This window comes from Cydia splendana, chromosome 5 (genome assembly GCF_910591565.1).
Source record: "Cydia splendana chromosome 5, ilCydSple1.2, whole genome shotgun sequence".
NCBI lineage: Eukaryota > Metazoa > Arthropoda > Insecta > Lepidoptera > Tortricidae > Cydia > Cydia splendana.
Window position 1 is genome coordinate 14,759,812 of NC_085964.1, and position 21,954 is coordinate 14,781,765.

Below are 21,954 nucleotides of genomic sequence, written 5' to 3' on the forward strand. Positions count from 1 at the left end.
CAAAATTACAGGTTTTATTTTTAGTGGAATGGTCTTGGTATTTGTATACTTAAAAGTATGTTTAACGCACTCTTTAAGTAAATATCGAACTATTAAAATAAACATTGAATACTTAATTGTGCAAAAACCACCCTTTTACGTCGACGGAGTGTTGCTGTCACGCTTTTTCCTACTATTACTCACACATGCGAACAGTGTTTCCGTGATCCTTGTAGTACAATTTCACACAACGTAAGTATGTAACGTAAGTAACGCTGCAATGGCGTTGCGGTATGTTTGTGGAAATACGTGCAAGAGGATTGGGGTTCCAGACTGGTGCGAGTAGGTAACTTCTTTTTGTTTATTTTTGTCTTTTTGTGTTATCTCACCTTTAAACGAGCAATTATTATATATATATATTTATTTATATATTTGGATGATATCAGAAACGGCTCTTAACGATTTCAATGAAATTTGCTATAAGGGGTTGGATCTCTTAGCTAGGTCTGATCTGTGAGAAAACGCGCATTTTTGAGTTTTTATATGTTTTCTAAGCTTTGGTCGGTCTCCCAGATATTCAATCTCTTCTTCCTCGCGTGGGGTCCGCTTGGCAACTAATCCCAGAATTGGCATGGGCACTAGTTTTTACGAAAGCGACTGCCCTGACCTTCCAACCCAGAGAGTAAACTTATTGGGATTAGTCCGGTTTCCTCACATTGTTTTCTTTCACCGAAAAATTGGTATCGGTATATAAATAGGTTCCGGTAAATAGGTAATGATATTTCGTACAAAAGTTCCGAAAAATCATTGGTACGAGCCGGGCTTAGAACCCGCGACCTCCGGATTGCAAGTCACACGCGCTTTCCGCTAGGCCACCAGCGCTTCCCCCAGATATTCAGTATTATCAATAAATTACTTTATCACCGTTTTCAAAAAATATATTCAATACCTGATTTTCATAGATTATGATCTTTTTGGGTTCTTCCAACTCAGAATCACTAGCATATTCTTGTTGAATCCTGATGCTAATATAAAAACTATGTCCCAAATATTTGTATAGAAGTTTTAGTTTCCGCTACGTCAAAAAAATGTCTGTAGGTAATAGGAAGAAAGATGATGCAACAATATGGATTCTAATAAAGTTATAATTTACTTACCGGGTAGTAACTAGTAATCATTGTGTTTTTCATTCATAGACAAAATTCCATTATTTTCAACCACAGGAAATTTTATACTTATTTCTTTTTTATTGCAGTGAGGATGTCCTGATTGTAAAAATCCAAGAGATTAGGTAGAGTATAATTTCTAATTATCTTTGTATAAAATAAACGAATACGCTTAGCCCATACTTATATAATCCCCATAATAAAAAAAAAACAATACGAAATTTAGGTGTAAAACAAATACAAAAAGTTATGTCCCAGCTGGGGATCGAACCGGGAACCTTCCGTTTATAAGCGAAAAAGCGACTGTTTACAAAACACACCATGATAGTTCTTAGCTAAGCTGACGAACTTCGGGTACTTATTCTCGCTTCGGTCAATTAAGTACCTGTCAACAAAATTGCACTAAACATGACGGCACTCCAAATTCGCGCCGTGGTCAGCCCGGCAACGTATGGCAACGTGTGGCAGCAAATGGTATGGCAACGTCGCAAATGTATCTGTACACGACATTTATCACACACACATACGTAAAATTGATGAAAAGTTAACTAAGTATGATTTTTGCATGATTTCTGTATGAAACATTGTTTTTCTATTAATTTCGCGCAAACGAATATTCGAAAGTAGATAAATGCGGAAATATTTATGTACTAATAGTGTGTAGTTACTTAATGAACACTGATTGAATTTTGTATGAAAATCGAACCACCTTAACTGACATTATCTAAAAAATCTACCTTGTAAACAGTCATGTCTGTCATATAATTTAAATAAACAATTCAAGATAGTGTCATGTCATTGCCACTTATTATATGAGAGGAGAATGGCATTATTTTTTTATAAAAATAAAATTCTAGAACTGTCATTAAAATTAGACAAAGTCATATACATGGTGGCTAAAAAATAACTGCATTCCTGTTGTCATGGAGGTTTTGGGGTTATACTGAGCAACTTTTACTATAGGGCCAACCCCAAAATAGCGAAAAAAAATTGTCTATCCCAGAGCAAATGAACCAGCCAAAATGTATGAAACTCCCAATTTTTTTTCTAAACTCATGAGGGACTCTATTGATTTTAAGTAATATAATTTGGTATGTTAAAAAACAAATTATGTGTACATTTTATTTTCTTGTGATACTAATACTATGTCTTGCAATTAACAGTAGTGCCATACTTAAGAAAAATCTATTTATACTAAAACAAATCTGCAATTAAAGGATGCTGGCCTACATTAAGATAATATATCCAATAAAATGTGAAATACAACCTTTACTGTGTTAATTCTTTCTTGTAATATAAGGAGTAGTCATATTCCCTGAATGGTACATCATATGTGAGGTTTCCTTGATCCCATGCTCGCTCAATGGCCACTAGGAGCTCCTTCTGCTTCTTTCGGCACAGCCCTGTCTTGAATGCATCCAGTATCTGTAATGAGAAATATAAATAAAAAATACAGTTGAAAAATAAATATTTTGGACATATTCAGTGTACCAGCATGTGTTTTAAAAAATAATATTTAAGGTGCAGAAAAACTTATGGTTGATCACCAGGTCAGTCACGGAATGCAAAGTATGAGGTTGCCAGGCAGCCAATATTGTTTGCATGCAGCAAATCACCCATCGTGACTGAACTGTTATGGAGTTTTATCAAAAATATGGATTGAAGTTACCAAAAAATAGCACCTTAGGTGCTTAAAACCAACTTAATCATTAGGTCAAATAGCACAACATTCGATATAAATGTTGATTGTGTATATGTATACAAATTAAGGTAAATCTTTACTTTATGGACCGTCGATTTTTGGGGTGGGGAGGGGGGGAGGGGTTAGGGGGGGGGAGGGCTACCCCCCAGTCCAAACCCCATGGCGCGGAACCCCATGGTTATGGAGATATCCATGGTTAAAGTTTGTATGGAATTACTATGAAATAAGGGATTACAGCAAAATTTTAAGGGGGAGGGGGTGCGGGGTGACGGGAAGCTGTTGAATCTGGGTTAGCTCCGGCGCTGCGGAAGAGCAGCCCTCGCCCGCCGTGACGGAGCACGGGAACGAGCGAGGCGAGCGGCTGAGGCTGGTCGCCGAAGGCGACCAGTAAGCCGAAGCTGCGGAGCCGAGTGTAGTGAGCGTGCTTTGTCACGCGAGGGCGAGGGCTGCTCCGTTTTTGGAATTGCTCTCTAGGGGTAGGACAGACAAGACCACGTGGATAGTGGGGTGCTCTGATTCGGTTTTAAGTGACCTTGACATTTTGGGTACCTTGAGAGTCTGGTGACCTTGAGATTCTGGTGACCAAAGATTTTGGTGACCATAAGATTTCGTGACCTTGAGATTTTGGTGACCTTGAAGATGGTGGTGTGGTATAAAAGGTAATATAAATTAACACAAAACGGCACCTATCGACATCTGCTATGACATTTCTCCTTTATTTCATAGTAATTTCATACAAACTTTAACCATGAATATCTCCATAACCATGGGGTTCCGCGCCATGGGGGTTGGACTGGGGGGTAGCCCTTTGCACCCTCTACCCCCCCATACCCAACACACCCTCCAAATCGACGGTCCATAAAGTAAAGATTAGCCCAAATGAAATTGCCAAAAAATTTAAGGCCAACAAATTCTTAAATTCACAAGTATTAATAAAATTCATACCTGTCCAGTGTGCTCCGAAATAAACTGCTCCAGTAATTTAGTATTCCTGTGATCTAAAACCAGATATTCATCCCTGCAGATGGGGCAAGGGTTTCCTGTCGATATGATACCGTTCCTCACGCAAGTTTTTCTCGTCTTTCTTGGAGCAAAAGCACCTTTGTGGTTACGCCTGTACAAAAACCATACTGGTTTCTCCCCATAAGTCTGTTGGTAGGCTTTGCTTTGCATATATCTTATGCTGGTTTCTGGGGGGATAATTTTGGTCCTATCTTTAGCTGGATCAATCGTTTTTTGCTCCTCGCCTTCAACATTGTCGGCTGGCTCACAGTAGAAACGAACACTGGTCCTAGCTTCGGCTAAAATAATTCTACGTATGGATGATTGAATACCACTCCACAGTGCCATGATTTTATTAATTACTGTTTTGTTGTATAATATGACTGATAAAGAGAAAAATGACGTTCCCAAATAATTAAACACGTTATTTCATCAAGAGGGAAATGCATACGATACGGTATGGGTATGTCACTTTGACATTGACGTTAACATGACAGCTTCTTTTTTTTTTTCGTCCATCTGGACAGGCTAAAGCTCTAAGCCATACTATTTAACATTACAGCATTGACATTGTTTATTTATTTATTTTAAGGGCCCCATACACCTTGTATCAATTCACATTGCGATTTAATGGATCGTTTGAATATAGTGCCCAGAAAAAAAAAATAGTCTGTCAAGCCGTTTCCGTCAGTCATAGAAGGTATACTGGGTCAAGCAGATCTTGTCAGTAGAAAAAGGCGGCAAATTTGAAAAATGTAGGCGTGAAAGGATATCGTCCCATAGAAAATTTGAATTTCGCGCCTTTTTCTACTGACAAGATTTGCTTGACCATCTATAACATCGTATAGAAGTGGTATACGCGTACCTCCGTGAGGGACAAAACATACGCAATGCGACAATATTAAAAACACGTTTTAACATTCCTGACAACATAGTCAACATACCAAAAACAATCTACGTAATTCGGTCGGGTTGTTTGTTGCCCACCATAATGCCGACTACACACGTGACTATATCGATAGATATAAACAGACCTTAATTCTCGCAATAAGATGTACTTACTTACAGTTCTTTTGCTAAATGGTGACATAATGACATTGTACAATATCTATAAGCTCTCTTTGTAGTAGTATAACTTTGCATAAGTTTCGTTAATTTGGCGCGCAGGCGAAGTAAACATGCGTTGCGTACGCAACGTGTGGTTTTTAGAGAGAGGCCCTTACCCGCTGTCACGCCAAGGTCGCGCCGCGACCGCCCGCCCCCCCTGCACGGCCCGCGTTGCCCGTTAAGAGCCACCCGCTAGCATCGTATGAACGCAAACATTATTTTTGTATTATTTGTTTATGCAATGGATGAAACTGACACATATTCATATTTCTTATTTATCCCGCCTTTTATGTTAATAAGATGTGAACTCTAGTAACTTTAATATTCTTTTGTTATGGTAATAGCCTGTTAGAACATAATTATCAAAAATCTTATGAAGCTATGCCTTAATAAGACACAAAAACATGTAATGTACATATTGACACGATTAAATGCGATGTCAGCAATTTTTTTTAACTTTAATTATTTTTTGAGTCATTTTGAATAGTATGACATAGTATCCGATTGCAATGGACGTAATTGACACAAACTATGTTTTCACATTAAAAAAACTATCCTAAATGCGACACAGTTACATGTTTTCTCTCGAATATTCTTTTCTCCAAAATAATTCAAAATAAAAATAATAGACGTTTTAAATAACACTTGCACGTCTGTGCTTTAAAAATCGCTGCAGAGCTATCTTGGTCTTACTCTGCCTACTGTTATATTGATAGTGTGTTATGGCCTTTATAATAGCAATGTATCAAAAATCGCACTAATTGGTCACATGGCCTGTGTAGCCCTTGACGACAGCCGACCTTATTTATCAATAGCAACACCACCTAGCAGTGTTTGACTTGTGTTTGACGTTTGATTCATTTCAATTTTGGAGAATTCAAACCTATGGTTCAAACGGATTTTAACGTTCATCGGTGTGTTATTTTGTTTTTATTGTCTACTCGATTCTGTGTTTAGATTAATTATTTCAAACATATTTATGATTATTAACAGTGTTTAGTGGAATCAGTAACTGAAAGAACTCGTGGAAGTAACATTAGGAGTTCCGTCGAACTACAAAATGTCTGATTCTACTGGAGAGACTCCTGTTGTGTGAGTTGCTTTTTAAGTTTTTATTTAGTCAGAGTTATCTCGTTAATTTATATTTCTACAGGATAAACAAAGTCAAGTCCTGGTGACAAACACATACCTAATCTTGTTTATATCCAACTTTAAGCATATCTATTCGATTTTCTAATAAATGTTGACTATCTTTATAGGCAATATTATTTTAGCTTTGTATTTCCGACAGTAGGTAGATACTGTGTTAGAGGAAAGCTAAAGGAAATAATTTTTATAATATGCCGTGTTTTACTAAAACAACATTGCCTTTTCTTCCGTAACTAAATTTACTCTAGTATTTCCTGTTAACACAGCTGAACAGATTGAGGATGAGCTTTGTCATTTATTAAATTTTTCAACTTTAAAGTGATTTGGGTAGGGTTATGTATTCCTATAAATATGGGATTTTGTTTCATGAATTACATAATATTCATGTTATGGTAGTTTTCCTGTGGCAAGACCTCAGAGGAGACTTAAGTTTCATATTTCACCCTTTAAAATATGTTTACAGCATTTGCTAACCCTACTGAAAATGCTACTATGATACTGTATGATTTCATTATTTTTTAAAGGTCTGCATTTACTAGAAGGCTGGGGGATTGAAAATATATAGGCTTTAGTTGCATCAATATGGAGAAAAATTTCATTGTGAAAAGACTTACAGTTTTAAAACAAAACTTCTTGAAGAACACTTCCATTAGGTCCAAAACCGTACCAACAGCTTTTAACTTACAATAGGACAACAAGATTAAAACAGAAAGCCAATTACAGGAACTCACAGGTAGTTACAAAGTATTCTAAAATAAAGTAATGTTACAGCATTTGTTCTAACAACCTGTGACAGACACTATAGATAAGAGGACAGAATAGAAACAAAAATATGTGGTTAAATGAGCTTTTTCTAAAATAAAGGTCAAAGACATGATTCTCACAGATCCTGATCTTTTTGGGTTGTTCAAGCTCAGATTCACTAGTGCATTCAATCATGATATTCATGATGCTATAAAAATGTCCCAAAAATTTGTATGGAAATTGTAGTTTCCATCCACTATGTCACATGCACACAACTCAAAATTTTTTTATTAAAATGTGACATACTTAATGAAAATGGAACTGACATTTTGGGACATCTTTATTTAATGGTAGGATGGAGAATGCTGACGATTCTGAGTAGAATGAGCCCAAGAAAGTCGAGATTTGTAAAAATCAGGTTTACAATATTTATTTAAATTTTTAACAAGCAGAATCGTCTGTGAACGATGCTATTAAGCTTAGAATAAATTTAAAAGTGGAAAAATTTATTACAATATTTATTTTAGAAAACACTAGTGTCCGACCGAAACATGTTTTTTTGCCGAAACCGAAACCGAAACCGAACCTTTTGTAGACTTGTTAAAATCATTGAAAAAATGTCATAAAACTGCTTTTACACACATATTATGGGGCTGTCAACTCAACACCCAATGTCCTTGAAATTGATGTTGCTTAAGCAGTTTTTTAAGAAAATTACTAGAGTTAGACCAAGATAATTCTGCAACGATTTTGATAACACACGGAGTGCAAGTGTTATTTTAAACGTCAAAACTTCTATGAAATTATGACGTATAAATATCATTTGCACTAGTTGTACTGCGTATGCTATCAAAATAATTGCAGAATTTTCTTAGTCTAACTCTATTAATTCACCAGTCAAGCTAACATGTACTATGTAGCAGTGGCGGCGACTCCATACAACCCGATTCCCACCGGCTTGCCTAACATTTCTTGCTACATATACCAAACTTATTATTCATAACGAAAACACTACGTAGTAGGTACTAAAAGATTAGTAATAGATTTTTCAACCAATCATAGCGGGCGCGCGAAGTGAGCTTCTCGAGTCTAAACTTCACTATTCATTGATGAGCCACCAACACAGATACGAAAATTCACGCACACACGCATAAACTCCGCTATGGTAGTCCGCGTATAAGAGCTCAAAAATAACTCGGTCCTGCGTCGAGTTATTTATTTGAATAGAAACCTTAAATGTAAGGTAATAAGGTTTATATTGGAGTGTGTAGTGTTTTCCACAATTTTTTCTTGCTTCATTTTAAATAAAAACCTTAATTCAAGTCAATAAGGTTTATATTGGAGTGTGTAATTTTCCACAATTTTGTGGGAATTGCTTCATTTGAAAATATAACCCATAATTCAAGGCAATAAGGTTAAAATTGGAGTGTGTAATGTTTTCCACAATTCTTTAATGTTGCCATATAAAACATTAATTGAATGTTAATGTGCAAAATGTTATCGTATTTCGCTGCTATTAATATCATATTTTGTGGAAACCTTGAAAATACAGATAACTTTTATTACTGAGCCCAAGAATCTTATGTAGTTTCAAATTGAGCTTATTTATTAACGGAGGTTTCTTCAAATAAAGTCCTATTTCTAGATCTAGCTTTCCCGGTATTCATACGCCATTCCCGGTGTTTTACAAACACTTGTTATTGGAAAATTATATGTGATTTAGTTACTTTTGTGCATAAATTGATATTTAAAACTTACTTAACCAGTGAAATTTAGTTTTGCTAGTATTTTGTGTGTAAGTAAGTGTTGTGTATTGTTCGCAGTGCAGGTGTATTTAAGGTCAGTTCGTGTTTTTTAAGAATAGGTATTTTTACGTAGCCCATTTTGATTGTTGTGTTGTAAATTGATTGCTAAATGAGTCAACACGTTTACCACGCTATCTTTTGAGATTAATTTGTGATGACAAGTACGGCAAAGGTTATATTATATACTACTAGGGGCTACACTAACTAACTGCAACGGTTCGCGTCCAAGGTCACATCTAGCGCAGAAGAAGTAAGTACCTAATGTTAGGTTAGGTAGGTGATTTTTTTTTATGCTACGGGTTACCTAGCAAAAATTCTCACGCGCCGCTACTGCTATGTAGATACAGGGTCAAGCAAAAACGCGAGCGCAGCGAGCGCGAAATTTTTTGTTGAAATATAGCAAGGCCGGGTACCGATCTTCACCTGGGCCTAAAAGTCCGAAGTGCCCCAGTGCGGCGAACTTTCATGCGAAGTCAAAGCCGTGCTTCAGGCTTCAGGATAAGTAGTTGAGCACAGACTCCAACCAATGTCCATTGTATTAAAAAGCGAGATATTTCCTTGGGCGCTGGTGGCCTAGCGGTAAGAGCGTGCGACTTTCAATCCGAAGGTCGCAGGTATAAGCCCCGGCTCGTACCAATGAGTTTTCCGGAACTTATAGGTATACGAAATATCATTTGATATTTACTATTTGCTTTTCGGTGAAGGAAAAACATCGTGAGGAAGCCGGACTAGTCCCGATAAGGCCTAGTTTACTCTCTGGGTTCGAAGGTTAGTCTGACTGATGGCAGTCGCTTTCGTAAAAACTAATGACTACGCCAATTCTTGGGATTAGTTGTCAATTGGACCCCAAGCTCCCATGAGCCGTGGCAAAATTTCCGGGATTACGCGAGGAAGATGATGAGTTTTCTTATTATTCCTTTGCCCAGGCCCAGTAACATGCGACAGTGCTATCTCATTTACTCCGATACAATTAGACAGTATGCGCGTTATAGGTATTAACAGCCTCTTAAGACTGCGTCTAGTGGCGCCCTCATAAGTGGAATTGTGTTTTGATAATAAACCAATTAATTTCTGTACCTATACATGAATCAGTATATGTAGGTACATATTAATATTGTTGTCCTACTTATTCCCCAACTTTTGGTCTTTGTCACATAGTTTAGTTTCATAGTACTAAGTACCATTTCGTAAGTTTCGGCCCGGCCGAAAGGTTCGGCCGTTTTTTGGCCGAAACCGAAACTACAGCCGAAACATGATTTTTTGGCCGAAACTGGCCGAAACCGAAACCGAAACCGAACCTTCGGTCGGACACTAGAAAACACTAATAGACCCCAATCCAATGTTTAAAATTAGCACTACTGTTCTGTAATGAGTGAATGGGAACAAGCCTGCTTAAAAAGCAATTTTTAATCCTATTTATATGGTTCATATTCATGCCACTCTTTGGGTTAAAAGAGTTCATAAATATCAAATGTTTCTCCTCAAATACAATCTCAGATACTAAACTGACACTAAAGCATATTTGAGTGCTTAAACCTATGTTTGAGTGTTTCTTTTATTTTTTGCCATTTTTATATATTGTCATTTTTTTTGCCACTTTTGTGTTATTTCTACTTAGAATCACGAGCTCTTTCGATCCTAATGGGATAAAAAAATGTCCCAGAGTTTTTTCCTATTGTGTTACCATTTCCCCATACACTTTGTATGGCGGTAACAAAAAGGAAAGTTTGAAAAATGTATGGAAATTTTAGGACTGTTTTTTCTCCTATAAGGATGACTCTCGATTCTGACTAGAAATAACACAAGAGTGCCAAAAAAGCTATAAAATATAAACACAATATGTGCGCACAATATATAAAATGGCAAAAAATAAAAGAAACGCTCATTTGGGTAAAATAAACTGTGATTTAATGATTTTACATATTTTATTATGCAATGGGCCACTGCTTTCATTAAAAAAATCCGCATCCAAATCAGTTGAACCGTTCAGGGGCGTATTCATCCTTTGGGCAATAGGATGCTAAAGGCTTCGCCACACAGGCGCGTTTTCCGGGCGGGGCGTGAGCGGGGCGCGTCGCGTTTACATATAAAACGCTCACGCTCCGCTCACGCCCCGCCCGGAAAACGCGCCTGTGTGACGGAACCTTAAGGGCGCACACGGTCTCGCGCACGCACGCACGCACGCACGCACGCGCAAATGTTCGGTGATTATCTCTAACATGACACGTCTTAGGCTTAGTTAGCCTTAGAACGCACTGCGATTAATTTCTTGCGGCAAATACATATGTATGATATGTAACTCCTTATAAGATGAATAAAGTCTAAGGAAAAACGTGCCTTGGAAATCAAGAATAAGTTATTCTCGAATAGATGGCGCCACACCTTTAGCCTATGCTCGTATAGATGGCGTTGGGCACCGTTTGATATTTAACAATTTTAACACATAGGTATCAGTGAAAGAACATAGGCATAAAAATCATGTTACGGCCGAAACGAATAGGTTTTATGGATGAACGAATAGGTGAAAGTAATTAAAAAGTATTTGTAGATACTAAGACAGTTTTTATTTTATCGTGTGAATCCTTTGTTTTGTGGTCAAGGTGTGCTTCTTAGATAAAAACCTGTACAAGGGTGACTAATAATTCGCGATGCCCTTCAGGCATATTTAGCCACCGTAGTTTCACGAAATCCAATCCTTCGCTCGTCTAGACGGGCCACCGGGCGAACGTCTGCCCATATTGCAATCTGGGATACTTACGTTGTTTTGGTCGGTTAACGTTAACTTACCTATTCGAGAATTAGAACTCATAGTTAGGTAGGTACTAAACCAGTTAATTATAGGCGTATAAAGGGCCGGTACTAAGTACTAATGGACTGCATCCCAGATAGCATGCTCGTTCTTGGACCGTCTAAATGAGGCTTTTAAGAACGAGATACACATATTACACAAGGTTCTATCTTCTTCAGAGTTTTCCCGGTTGCATGCTAAAGGATCCTGGTATATATCCATTCCTGGTGACACTTATATGATTTGGCGCAGGCAGTAATTTTTACGAAGGCGACTGCCAATGACCTAACTCAGAGGGGAACATAAACCTTATCGGGATTAGTCCGGCATCCTCACAATGTTTTCTTTCACCGAATAGCCGTTCGTTAATATCAAACGATAATTCGTAAATATACGAACCGTACGAACAGTGGCTTGAACCACTCGAATCCGCAACCCTCATCGTGGAAGTCGTATGCTTTATCGCTAAGCCACCGACGCTTCTTAGACCCATAGACCTATGCTTTTGCAGAACTATATTTTATGCATACCCAAATTCAAATGGTTAGAACACAAGATATTCCATATAAATAAATACAATGTGTAATAAATAAATAGAATTTTGGCGCGAGTAGCCCGACACCCTAGTATGGGAAGCCTTTTCACGTTTAAAGATTAACTCGAATTACTTTTTAAGCTATAATGTTCTCTCTATAGTCAATTTATTAGGTTTACGTAATCTTAATATAACTTAAAGGAAATTAATGTCGCCCAAAACACTACCGCGTCCAGGAAGTAACGCATAAATCGAAATTTGGAGCAGCGCTACGTAACGACGCTGCCACTTCTATTTCTGTGTGTCGAAGAGTGCATGTTGACCCTTTATTCCCATCGGCTACTGCTCATTGGGGAGTGTTCGACTCTGGCAAACCAGAGTAATGTGACCCGGAGCTCCGTACAACTGCGTAATCAACGAGCGCACTTTGCCAATAAAGCACTCGACTCGCCTACGCTCAGTGTGCGATGTAACACCTCTGGACGCAGCATCCGTCACCCCCCTCGTTCCTTTTAACAGCACTCCTTAAGTTCTCTTGCATCTCTTTCTTGCCCGTTCCCTCCTAACTAATTCTATCTCTATTTACGCGCACGGTAGCATACGAATACTCCCGAATCCCACCCGAAGTCCCGTCCTAAATTCATTCGCTCAGTCTCATATTGTGCCGTGAAAAACAACATCAACGTCCAACTAATTACCTTACAAATAATGTCTAAAATCGGTCGTTAATAATAGAGTAACCTAACTAATGAGTATAAATACAATAATTATTTCATCGCTTCGAGTTAATGAGTGTTATTACAAAGTATTGTGATTGTGTACGTATTTATTACGTAGTAGTAAACAAATGTCAATTATTATCTATAAGCAATAGTGCGAAGCGGACAAGTATACGTTTATCTGTTGTGGTTGTATATTTAATTAATATAAAACTGACGTAGACGAGTTTATTTATATGCATTTTGTTGTCATTCTAAATTATTGTGTACCTAGTCAGTGCCTAAACGTCGCAACTAAGTTTCAAACGTGAATTTTATACATTATGTATTAACTATATAAGTATATAGTATCTAGTGCGTTAGGTCGGAGGTACATAAATGTACAAAATGGCAACATTACCGCGGACATCTAAACATGCAGCTGGTATAACTTCGCCTTTCAGGTAAGAACATTTGAAAAAAAAAAAAAACGAAACATTATAAAAATGTTTAGTCATTCATTTAATCTGGGGTGAGATATTGAGGCATCGAATCGCGAAAATGATTGTGAAGAAAGTCTAAAATTTACCTGTCCAGGGAATAGAACCCGTGATAATTGGACTTATTCCGTAAAATGAAAGGTTTATTTCTAGCTAGAGTTAATTTGAAATTATGTAGGTATGTGTTTGGGTGTAGGTAGGCTGTTGTATGATATGAATAACAAATATGGTATAGGCGCCATTAGATATATGTATTGGAGCGGACAAGGTGCTCACAAATATCTATATATTGCGATATTTCTGAGCACATCGACCGCTCGGATATATCTGATGACGACTGCGACTGTTCAGTCAACCAATTTGATTCCTATAGGCTACTATAAAATCTTATCACTTTAACCTTTAAATACATGACTGACTTCAATTATTTTGAAGTCGACAAGAAACTAAGTTCAAGATTTTTTTTTAAAACACGGGTTACACAAAATCTTAACAAATTAAACACCTAAACCAAACCTGCTTCATGAAGAATTACTTATTGATAATACGCATAAAAGAAAAATATCCATTATAAAAAAAAACTGCAATGGTACGGAGGTTGTGAGGAAGGGGTGCATGTACAGTCAACTGCAATAATATGTTACTTTTCGAACGCCGCAAAAATATGTGACACGCTCTTATGGCTCTACAAATAAGATCGTGTCAGATATTTTTGCTGCCTTCTTTGTGTAACATATTATTGCAGGTGACTGTACGACTGGCACTTCACCGGTTTTTAATTAATAAAGACAAATTTATTAGTTATAAAATTACACGCCATATTCAAATATGACGTGTAATTTTGGGTCCTGAAAATATCACCATGAGGTCAAAAACTAGCCAACTAAACTAGTTAGGTACTTAGGTATCATTTTGTAGGTAATTTATTTTTTAAATATGCGTGAACTAAAATTTATATAAAATTGTTTTTAGCACGAGTCCACGGGCGCTTCAGGAGATGAGCATGCCGGCTCAAGAAGGACTGGGTGAGATTCATATAATGATATTAGCTACACATCGGTAACTCGTGGCATTTAGGTAGCACTTAAAAGATTAGTTTAATTAATTCCTTTTTTTAGTGGTTTCTTTTTCTCGACTCGTATAGGAAGAACATTGTCACACAACTAGTCTGTTAGAAACTGTCAAGTGCCACGAGTTACCGATGTCTGCTCATCACTAATCTTTTAAGTGCTACCTAAAACCATATCTCTGCTTTTCGTAGAAAACTTAATTGGCTCCCTATACGAGATCGTAGGTCCCTTCGTATTCTGTGTACTCTCTACTCAATCTTGTTTGATCCGTCCGCCCCAGAGTATCTCCGCTCGAAATTTAAATTTGTTACCCCACGTCCAGACACAGATCTCCGCTCTTCCCGTAGCCTTAAGCTCATTGTCCCCCAACATCGAACGGGTTTCATGTCCAATTCTTTCACTGTCCAGGCTATCAGGCTTTGGAACGGTCTCCCACTCTCTATCAGACAAGCACAGACCAAATTCACATTCAAGCGCATGCTGCGCAAACATTTCCTTGACAAACTTTATTCTTCGTCAACTTAATTATTCACACAAGGTATATAATTATGTATATTATGTATGTAAGTCTATTTGTATTAAGTATATGTGTAAGTTTATCAACATAGTTTATATTCATATAGCGTCTTGTTTACAAATTCATTTACTTTAAAGACACTGCACCTACTTAATCTTTCTGGTTTGACCCATTGGTTGACTGGTAGAGAATGCCTTAAGGCATTAAGTCCGTCATTTGTACCTTCATGTATTGTGCAATAAAGATTAAAATAAATAATAAATAAATGCCACGAGTTACCGATGTGTAATGATAGCATTCATAAAGAGAGGGCAAGGTCCTTAACTGTATGCGTGGCGTAAAGCATAAAGAGTTAAGACCCTTAAGAGGGGGATAACGCAAAATTATAGTTTAAAGTCTATTTCAATAGAACTTGCTAACTATGTAAACAAACAACTTAACTTTGTTGTATCACTGTTTCTCTTTGAATTTTCACACCACCTCGTCAAATACCATTGAAACCATACACATATACACTATTGAAACGGTCCGTTCCGTAAAATACACAAATATATAACTATATCTTGGATATTTCATTAAAAGTTTAAAATGGGTTCATAAGTTAGGTTATTAGGACCTGTTGGAATGACGGTTTTGTTTCTTTTAAATTCTACAATTGTCTATGATGGGTAGTGTTGTGACTAAAGTTTGTGATATAAACCCGCTACACACTACCCAACCCACGCTCTGTACCTACCGCCGCGGTTATAAAATACATCAATACATCATTCTTAAGTACTAATTTGTCTTCTGGTCGTGATTAAACAAATTAAAAATAAGTAACTACTTGTTTTTTTACTTTTGGTATTTCATTATTCGATATGGTTTGACATTAGTAAAGTAGTAAGTAGGAGTCTTGCCCATCACTAGTAAATTCATCATTCAGAGACAATTTCAATATGGCGGTTTGTTTACATAGTTAGCAAGTTCTATTGAAATAGACTTTATAATGAACATCAAAGGCAAATGCCATGAAAAAAAAACACTCTTAATCTAGAATGTATTTTCGAGGGCAGACTAAGCAAAACTTAAAAGATTAAACTTGGCTCGATGTACAAAACATGTTCATTTTTGATTTACTTTCAATTGTATATTGTTACCCCGCATACCATAGCAGTATAACTTTAGTATAAAATAGTTAGTGATATAGCCGAGGGATTTGACTAGGGAAATTTTCATCAGAAGCACTGAATAAATAATAGTACTAGTCAGAAGTATATATACTTTCAGAGTTATTGAGGCAAAACGTTAAAACCCGCGCAATCGTCAAATCTTCCGTCGCAAGTTTCGCGTGCACATATTTTTTGGTCCTTTCAAATTTCCTGACTTTACGCGCCCTCTTAACTCTTTATACTTTACGCCGCGCCCGTATGTTATAGTCGTTATGGTTTCCGAAAAATGTACTTCCGTTTTAGCATGTTTTTGATGGATTCCCTCCTTGTAAATTCATAATTTAGTTATACAATCCAGAGCACTCCATCTCACCATTAATTTCTAAGAATTGTGTTGCTAATGTAATGATAAACCTACTACCATTACCTTACCATTACATTTGTGATTACCTATTTGTATTTTTTTTTCTTATATTTGCAAGATAACACCGTTGCCAGCGGGATCAGTATGAAGCAGTATGAAGAGCAGCTTAATGGATTAAGAAAAGAGAATTTTCACTTAAGATTAAGGATATATTTCCTTGAGGAAAAATTAGGAAGCGGTTCACCACCAGCAGTTCAGGTAACCCAGACATGAATTCTTTGAGATACACATTAAAAAGAGGTTTCGTTATTTACATCACATCACCAAAAAACCGGTAAACATAGGACTCCTCCAAGGATCTCCACCAAAACTACTAGTCGAGCACTGCCCTCATCCAATGAATCCTTGCGATCTTAAACAAATTGTAGGTCCACCTTGTTGGGGGGCTTTCTAAGTGAGGGGGTCCTCCGGTTCGCGAAACTCACTGGTTCTTTTGCGGATCTCGTAATTTCTGATTTAGTTTATTTTTTAATTTGAATATTTACATACGTTCTTCGTAAATAGTATACAATTTGTACAGGGACTTCTGGAACACAACATTCGACTGCAGGTGGAAGTAGAGGAATTGAGGAGGCAATTAAGCGACAAGCAAGAACTCCTAGCTGTTGCGGCGGAAGCCATCGATGTACTTGAACACCAGGTGGGTGATCTTCATGCCGCTAGCATCATAATGTGGCTTTCCATTAGAAAAGGTTTCTGATGGAAAGGTCCTTTCCTTACGCACATGAAGCATAAGGATCCTTCCCTAATGGAAACCCACAAATTGTCACTGTCAGGCATCATAGTGAACCTGAGAATAACAAAAATTATAACCTAGTTATTTAGATTACTAATTAATTTTCAGGGTTCCATGTCTGCCGACAGTATTGAGAATTCAATGAACCACGGCAACGAAGTAGCAAAGGAAATGAACACCCAGGTAAATAAATATTGTATCGCATAGTTTTATATTAGTCGTAAATATATTAACATGATTTCCAGATATGTATACTATTTCTTTTTACAGGAGACTGTGAATCAACAAAACCAGGCAATCGATGACACATGTGCATCAGAATCTGCTGGGTACGATGTTTTATTTTTCCTTGACTGTTTTTTATATCAATTACTTGCAATATGTAATTGTAAGATTTGTAAGTCAACCAAGAATTTTCATTTAAGTAATATTTTTTCGCATTCCAGAGACTATTTATGTGTCACAACAAATAACAACGATATGGATGAGTTGATCAAGCTACGCAAAGAAAATTCTAAAGCTCTTCAGATGATAAAAGGCTGCATGAAGAAAATTCAGCAGCAAAATAAAGAAATAAAAAAACTGAAATTGGTAAGTTAATAAAGTGTTTTTATAATACCTAGTTATCTGGAATAAACAATAATCTAAGAAATAAAAATACCCCTTTTTTTCTTTCAGGATAAAGAACAATCTCATATGCAACATGTCAGTGATTCACAGATTGAAAAATATGATGAAATTTTAAAATGCAAAGATGAGCATATCAAGGACCTCGAAAACAAACTAAGGGAACTACAAAAGACAGTTGATAATGGCCATAATGACGAAGACGCCGGGTACGACCACTTTTACTATTTTTTTCCACTGCTGTTAGTGCTGCTGTGTCCTGCAGCGGCCGCGGCACGCCCACCACAAATGAACTGAAGTGCACATAGTGACGCGACTGTAACTGGTGCGTGTAGCCAGTTTTCCGATGAACGTACTCCACCACCTCGTCGGCCACGGCGGAGTAATGTAGGCGTGACACGTAAAGCGCCTTACTCGGTGTCGCAACTCGTAGGCCCATTTCATAATGGAATTTCAGTTAGGCAGCGTCTGCGTGAACTCGATCGCATTCCTTCTCTATCGCACAAATTCACCAGTTCGAGCGAGGTGGACTGCGATCGAGTTTACGCAGTCGCTAACGTAAACAATAAGTGTCAACCCGTAGTACGGCTACTTGACGGCACACATAATCTTAGGTAAGTTACAATATTATGTCGCTATAGTTCGTTTTTTTTAGCATTAGAAAGAACTTCAAAGAAGGTAAGCGATCTTGACATGTCTTTTAATTGAAAAACGCTTTTTAAAAATCAGTAACTATTACTTATGAAAGCAGAAGAATATAAATGATCGTATTAGATTCATAATTGTTACATATTTGCCGTAACTTATTTTTAAAATGTGTTTTTCAATTAAAAGACACATCACCTTACCTTACCTACCTACCTACCTACCTTTACCTTATTTCTAATGCTAAAAAAACGAACTATAGGTGTGCAGCGCACATATTTAAAATACCACTATGACACAGCTGTGGAAACATTTGATGATATCTAATTTTTTTTGCGGTTTAAAATTTTAGAAAATTTAGATATTATTTTTTTATATTTTCAGGAACCTGCAACAGTTGCTCACTCGACGTCTCCAGGGTTTAGCTTTCTTTTTGGATAAGCTATTAGCGCATAAGTAAGTATGAAATATATGAAACTACTCAATCTTTTTAGTCTTTTTTGTAAGTATGTGTTTTAATTTTTATTCTATTACGATTTCAGGTGTGTATTAAGCGAAGAAAAAAAGAAGATGGCGGAGAGTATTTTAGAACAAAGTCTAGCTCTACCCGTGGGTTTGCAGTTAGACGAAACCATTTCAGCAGAAGGATTTACGTTTGATGACAGCAATATGGATATCTCACAGAATCTTAGAATTGAGGATTTAACAATAATGTTCGGGCACCACGGGCTATGTAGTGGCGATGATAACAAACTCACAAACAGAAAATCTTTACGTCACCTACTGCAAAACGAATGTCCTTCGGAATCCGAGTGTTGGTCAGAACCAGACAGAAATGTATCTCTCGCACGCATAGGACTAAATGATACAGCACTAGGAGCCAGAGAATCTAACTCTGATAATAACAGGCACAGGTCTCGACGATCCCGCGTTTCGTATGGCTCCCGTTCCGAAGACAAAACTACTAATGAAGCAGCGTTGATTGACGAAATACATCAGCTCTCAAAACAGTGTGAGGAACTAGAATACGAGAAAAAAGATTTAAACAGCCAACTGGAATTTGCTAAGACCCAAATAGATGATCTGATTCTAGAAAAAGACGAACTAAAATCGGCGCTAGCTTCCGAACACTCTAAAGTTGACGAAATAAGTAAAGATTCGGAAAACATGAAATGTACTATTTCATCTCTGCAGATAAGGATAAAGGATATCGAGCAACAACTTGTAGAAGCTAATCAAATTAGGGATAAGTTACGTTCCGAAAGGCAAGAGCTTGAATCTACGTTTTTGGAAACTGAGCGAGCTCTGCGGCGTGCTGCGGATGACGCGACGGTCCAGGCGTCCCAGGCGGCCCTAGAGAGAGCTCGAGCTCAACACGACAAGATGCGCATTGAAAAAGATCTCGAAGATGCTCGTGAGAACTTAGCTAAGTCCTCCGAGATCATTGCTAACCTGGAAATGGAAGTAGCACGTAAGGTGGTCGTAGAGGCGTGTAACAGAGTGCAGGAGGTACACGTGGCGCGTCAGGTCGAGGAGGAGGACAGACCCACGTCGCCTGATCAGGGCATTGACAGCGACAGACTGTCGAGCCTTGAACATAACGATGCTGTTACTTTGTCTACACGTGAGTTAATATTTTTTAGTTATAGGATTTTGGGGTATATACTAGATTGCGATCTCGCCTCCAAAATACGTGCCGAGGTATTAGCTCGAGGGAGACCTCTGTCCCATTCCTTCTTTAGGGTGACTATCAAGTGACAATTGAATGAATGTTGTTACAGCTAAACAAAACATACTACCGTAAAACGGGGTAGCTTTGAAATGCAGGGGTGACTTTGAACTTCCAGTTTTATAGCCATAATAAGAAAACAGGACTTTGAACTTTTGTTATAGATTTTGCCGTGCTAATCATTAACTCATTTAATAATATTGAATAGCAATAATTGAAAATTGAACACATGAAAGTGTATTAAATAAATTTATTATTTTTTAATTAAGTACATGGAAAATACTTATCTCAAAGAAGCTTTATTTTTCCTGGAAACATTAAAGTAAGGGAAAGAGATCGCTCCCGTGCCTCTCAGTCGGCACATTTTCCTCCTTCCAATTAACCAAGCAAAACTAAACTTTAACGTAATAGAAATAGAGTGCATTTTATGTATTGACAATTTTTGTCAGTAATTGTTACTTTATTTACATGTTACGTTCCACGGGTAAAGGTGCCTTATAGCGGTCTGCGCTTACGCTGTTATAGACAAACACACCCAACTTGTCAGGTAGAAAAAGGCGCGAGATTCAAATTTTCTATGTATTCGCCTTTTTCTACTGACAAATTGGCTGTGCCATAGTATATTAACGACGCTCCAATAAGCGCCAACCGCCATATGGTGCCTTTACCCGCCGTGGAACGTCACATATCTTATGGCTTTTAGAGACAATATACATCATATTTCTGTGATATTGTAGGTCAATAACAAAATCTACCAATGCTACTATTTGGATTTACTATGTCAGCGCATCTTATGATTTCATTCTCACTTTCAGGATCACTGTATGAAGAAAATGTGTCTTTGAAGCAAAAACTAGCAAGAACTAAAGCTACACTAGCAGATACACTTTCTCAATTGAATGCCGCCAATATGAGAAAGAAAAGTGTTCAGCGAGCTATCTGTCGAGAGATCCACAAAACCCAAGGGGTGTTACGTAAAGCTAGAGACCACTTGGAGAATCCCAACTGAATAGTTATGTACAATCATAAAATATTTTTGTACACTTTTTCTAGTATTTAACCACATGTCTATTCGCATGATTACTGCGAATAACATGCATAACATATCGTAATAAGTTGTTTTTTCTAATTAAGATGTACAATTTAATGATGCTGACTTGTATTATAAATTTTCTTTTATATAATAAAATACTGTGAATGAAAGATCTCTTCTCTCGTGTCGAGGTTCCTCTAAAACTCTAAACAGTGGATGCCCGGAAAGCAGCGTTGCTGACAGCCCTGACCGTCGCGTCCTTCAGGTCAGATTCCGGGCAGGAGTACGGGCACGCGGGGCATGCCAACAGGTGCGCCATGGTTTGCGGTACTGTGTTGCAGGCGCAATGAGTAGAATGGCCGCGAAGCAGTCCCCATACGGCCATGTTTTGTTTACAACGGCCGACCGGGCCCGTTTCTCAAAAGCTTGTAACTTGTAATACAAGCGGATGTCACTTATTGGCAGCTTTTGTTAGAAAGGGACTTCTACTTGTATTACAAGTTATAAAATCGTTATCATTTCTCACGTTTACAGTTTATACAAATACAAATGATTTTGAAAATGGAATTCTCAGTTATAGAAACTAAAGTATAAGTTAGCAATGAATTTTCCTTTGAGATAGCGCTCTTTGGCTTAGCAGGGCAGTATTGGCGTTCAGTTCAAGTACTCGAGTGTTCGCTAATTATCACTTTTATCTTTTCACTAACGGACAAAAATACCTAATTTAGTTTAGACACAGTTTAGGGAACTATTATTTTATGTAATAGAACCGACCTGTTCAGTTGTTCCCATTGGTAAAATGTGAGAATATAATTCCCAACTGTTACCTGTGGTAACATCTGGGAAT

The 21,954-nt window shown here is 37.4% G+C and overlaps 2 protein-coding genes across 2 annotated transcripts; one reads left to right on the top strand and one right to left on the bottom strand.

Moving 5' to 3' along the window:
* Positions 1–2,372: 2,372 nt before the first annotated feature.
* Positions 2,373–4,306, bottom strand: LOC134790808 (small ribosomal subunit protein mS40). The gene is made up of 2 exons (XM_063761766.1): positions 3,793–4,306; positions 2,373–2,570 (listed from the first exon to the last, which is right to left on the bottom strand). The coding sequence occupies exons 1-2, from the start codon at positions 4,195–4,197 to the stop codon at positions 2,415–2,417; spliced, it is 561 nt and encodes a 186-aa protein (XP_063617836.1). The 5' UTR covers positions 4,198–4,306; the 3' UTR covers positions 2,373–2,414.
* An 8,673-nt stretch (positions 4,307–12,979) lies between these two features.
* On the top strand, positions 12,980–21,277 carry LOC134790815 (centrosomin-like). Its single transcript, XM_063761773.1, has 11 exons — positions 12,980–13,139; positions 14,148–14,200; positions 16,396–16,535; positions 16,858–16,977; positions 17,182–17,256; positions 17,347–17,402; positions 17,520–17,664; positions 17,752–17,909; positions 18,730–18,801; positions 18,888–19,969; positions 20,890–21,277. The coding sequence occupies exons 1-11, from the start codon at positions 13,075–13,077 to the stop codon at positions 21,081–21,083; spliced, it is 2,160 nt and encodes a 719-aa protein (XP_063617843.1). The 5' UTR covers positions 12,980–13,074; the 3' UTR covers positions 21,084–21,277.
* The last annotated feature ends 677 nt before the right edge of the window (positions 21,278–21,954 follow it).